At 45.7% G+C, this 1755-nt stretch overlaps 2 protein-coding genes across 3 annotated transcripts in view; one reads left to right on the top strand and one right to left on the bottom strand.

Moving 5' to 3' along the window:
* Positions 1–1755, top strand: part of RP9 (RP9, pre-mRNA splicing factor) — a 167805-nt gene that overhangs the window by 94832 nt on the left and 71218 nt on the right. The gene's annotated exons all lie outside the window — the stretch shown is intronic.
* Positions 1–1755, bottom strand: part of FKBP9 (FK506 binding protein 9) — a 29270-nt gene that overhangs the window by 5144 nt on the left and 22371 nt on the right. The window contains exon 8 of the mRNA XM_023532040.1: positions 117–274. Within this exon, the coding sequence (XP_023387808.1) occupies positions 117–274 (158 nt within the window). The remainder of the gene's footprint in view (positions 1–116; positions 275–1755) is intronic.

Below are 1755 nucleotides of genomic sequence, written 5' to 3'. Positions count from 1 at the left end.
AAAAAAAAAAAAAGATTCTTTGGGTTTAAAATGGAAGAAACATACTGTGATTCTAAATATGGCACCCCCAAAAGCACAAAATTTAGATGGTGAATGTGCCCCAAACACCCTTTAACACTGTTGCTTACCCACGCCAGCCTCCCCATAGCCCAGGTGGGGTGGAATGATCACCGTCCGTTTCTCTCCAACGCACATCTCTCTGAGACCCATATCCATTCCCAATACGACTTGTCCAGATCCCAAAACGATATTATATGTTTTGCCTAAATTCCACCTGAAAATGAAACAGAAGAGTCCCCAGTCAGGTCATCATCCCACGGGCATCTGAGAGTGTTCTCATGAGGACACGTGGCATCCCTGTCAGAAAGACACGGAGCCTCGATCTAGTCCTGGGGAAACATCAGACAAAGCCCCACTGAGGGGCGGTTTTGCAAAAAAAACCACCTGTAATCCTCAAGAGTGTCAACGTGACGATCAAGGGAGGACTGAGGAACTGTCCAGTGCTGGAACACACTGGAACGGGGGGGTCCTTTTCATATTGAAGACCTCATGGGAACATTTAGCAAAACTTAAGTGGGGTCTGAAAATTAAAAGGTAGCAACGTATCAGTGTTACTTCCCAATTGTAACATGGGTGTTGAGCAACACGGGAGAAGGTCCGCGTTTGCAGGAGATGCGCACGGAAGCACCGAGGGGGAGATGGGGCGTCGTGGCGGCCGATGGCTCACGGGGAAGAAGGCTCTCTGTGCTGCTCATAAATTTTTTCTCTAAGCTTTAGTCGATGTTCTAGTCAGAAATTTTCATGAGAATTAAAAAAAATATATATATATATATACATACATATATATATATGTATGTGTGTGTGTATATATATATATATATATATGTATGTATATATATATATAATGTAGTTAAAACCCTAGGTTTTCGACTTGGCAAGACCCGAGTTTGAATCTCGGTTCAGCCACTTCATTTGGCCCTGGGAAATGCAATTTTGGTTTCTTCACCTACAGGATGGAGATAATAATAGCTATCGTGCAGGGATGTTCTAAACACTAAATAATATATCATGCATGGCACAGCGCAGAAGTAGTAGAAAGGGCTGAATACATGGATGGCCTTGAGGGTACAAAATGCTCGTGCCTGTAACAGTCTTTGATTCCGGAAAAATAACCGAGAGTTTAATTTGGGCCGTGGTTTTAATTATCTTTGATGTCCGTGGTCCCTGGATAATCCAGATAAATAAAAGTTGGCTCTATTACCTTAATCACTACTGAAAATAAATCCATTTCCAAACCTATATCACTTCCTAAAGGCAAACAGCGGGAATGGTTTGCAATGTCAAGGGAGAAAAGCCTCTCCAGTGTCTCCACGGAGGGAACAGCCCCGTCTTCGCAGCCGGCCCCGGGGCTGCCAGCTCTCTCCCTGCCCTATCTGGTTCCCAGGGCCAGGCTGGTTCTCTGGGGCCGGCAGAGCCAAACAAGGTTTGCATTTGTCCTACCTGGAGTGAAACTGAATAAAACAAAGCCAGCGCTGGCACAGGACCCTTGCCCCGAAGCCTGCAGGGGGCGGGGGAGTGTCCTCTGCCCCATCCCCCACACAAGCCCCCCTTTGTCAGGAGCACAGAGGTGCCTTCACACTGTTTTTTTCCAGGGGCCATCGGGGACTTCCCATGGGACTATTGGGTTTCAAAGTCTTACAGAATATTCAAGAACTCATTTACGTATCAAACAACAAATCTTTATTCTTCCTCTCT

Source organism: Pteropus vampyrus, unplaced genomic scaffold (genome assembly GCF_000151845.1).
Source record: "Pteropus vampyrus isolate Shadow unplaced genomic scaffold, Pvam_2.0 Scaffold75, whole genome shotgun sequence".
In the NCBI taxonomy this organism is placed as follows: Eukaryota; Metazoa; Chordata; class Mammalia; order Chiroptera; family Pteropodidae; genus Pteropus; species Pteropus vampyrus.
This window is presented reverse-complemented; position numbering and strand designations above follow the sequence as displayed.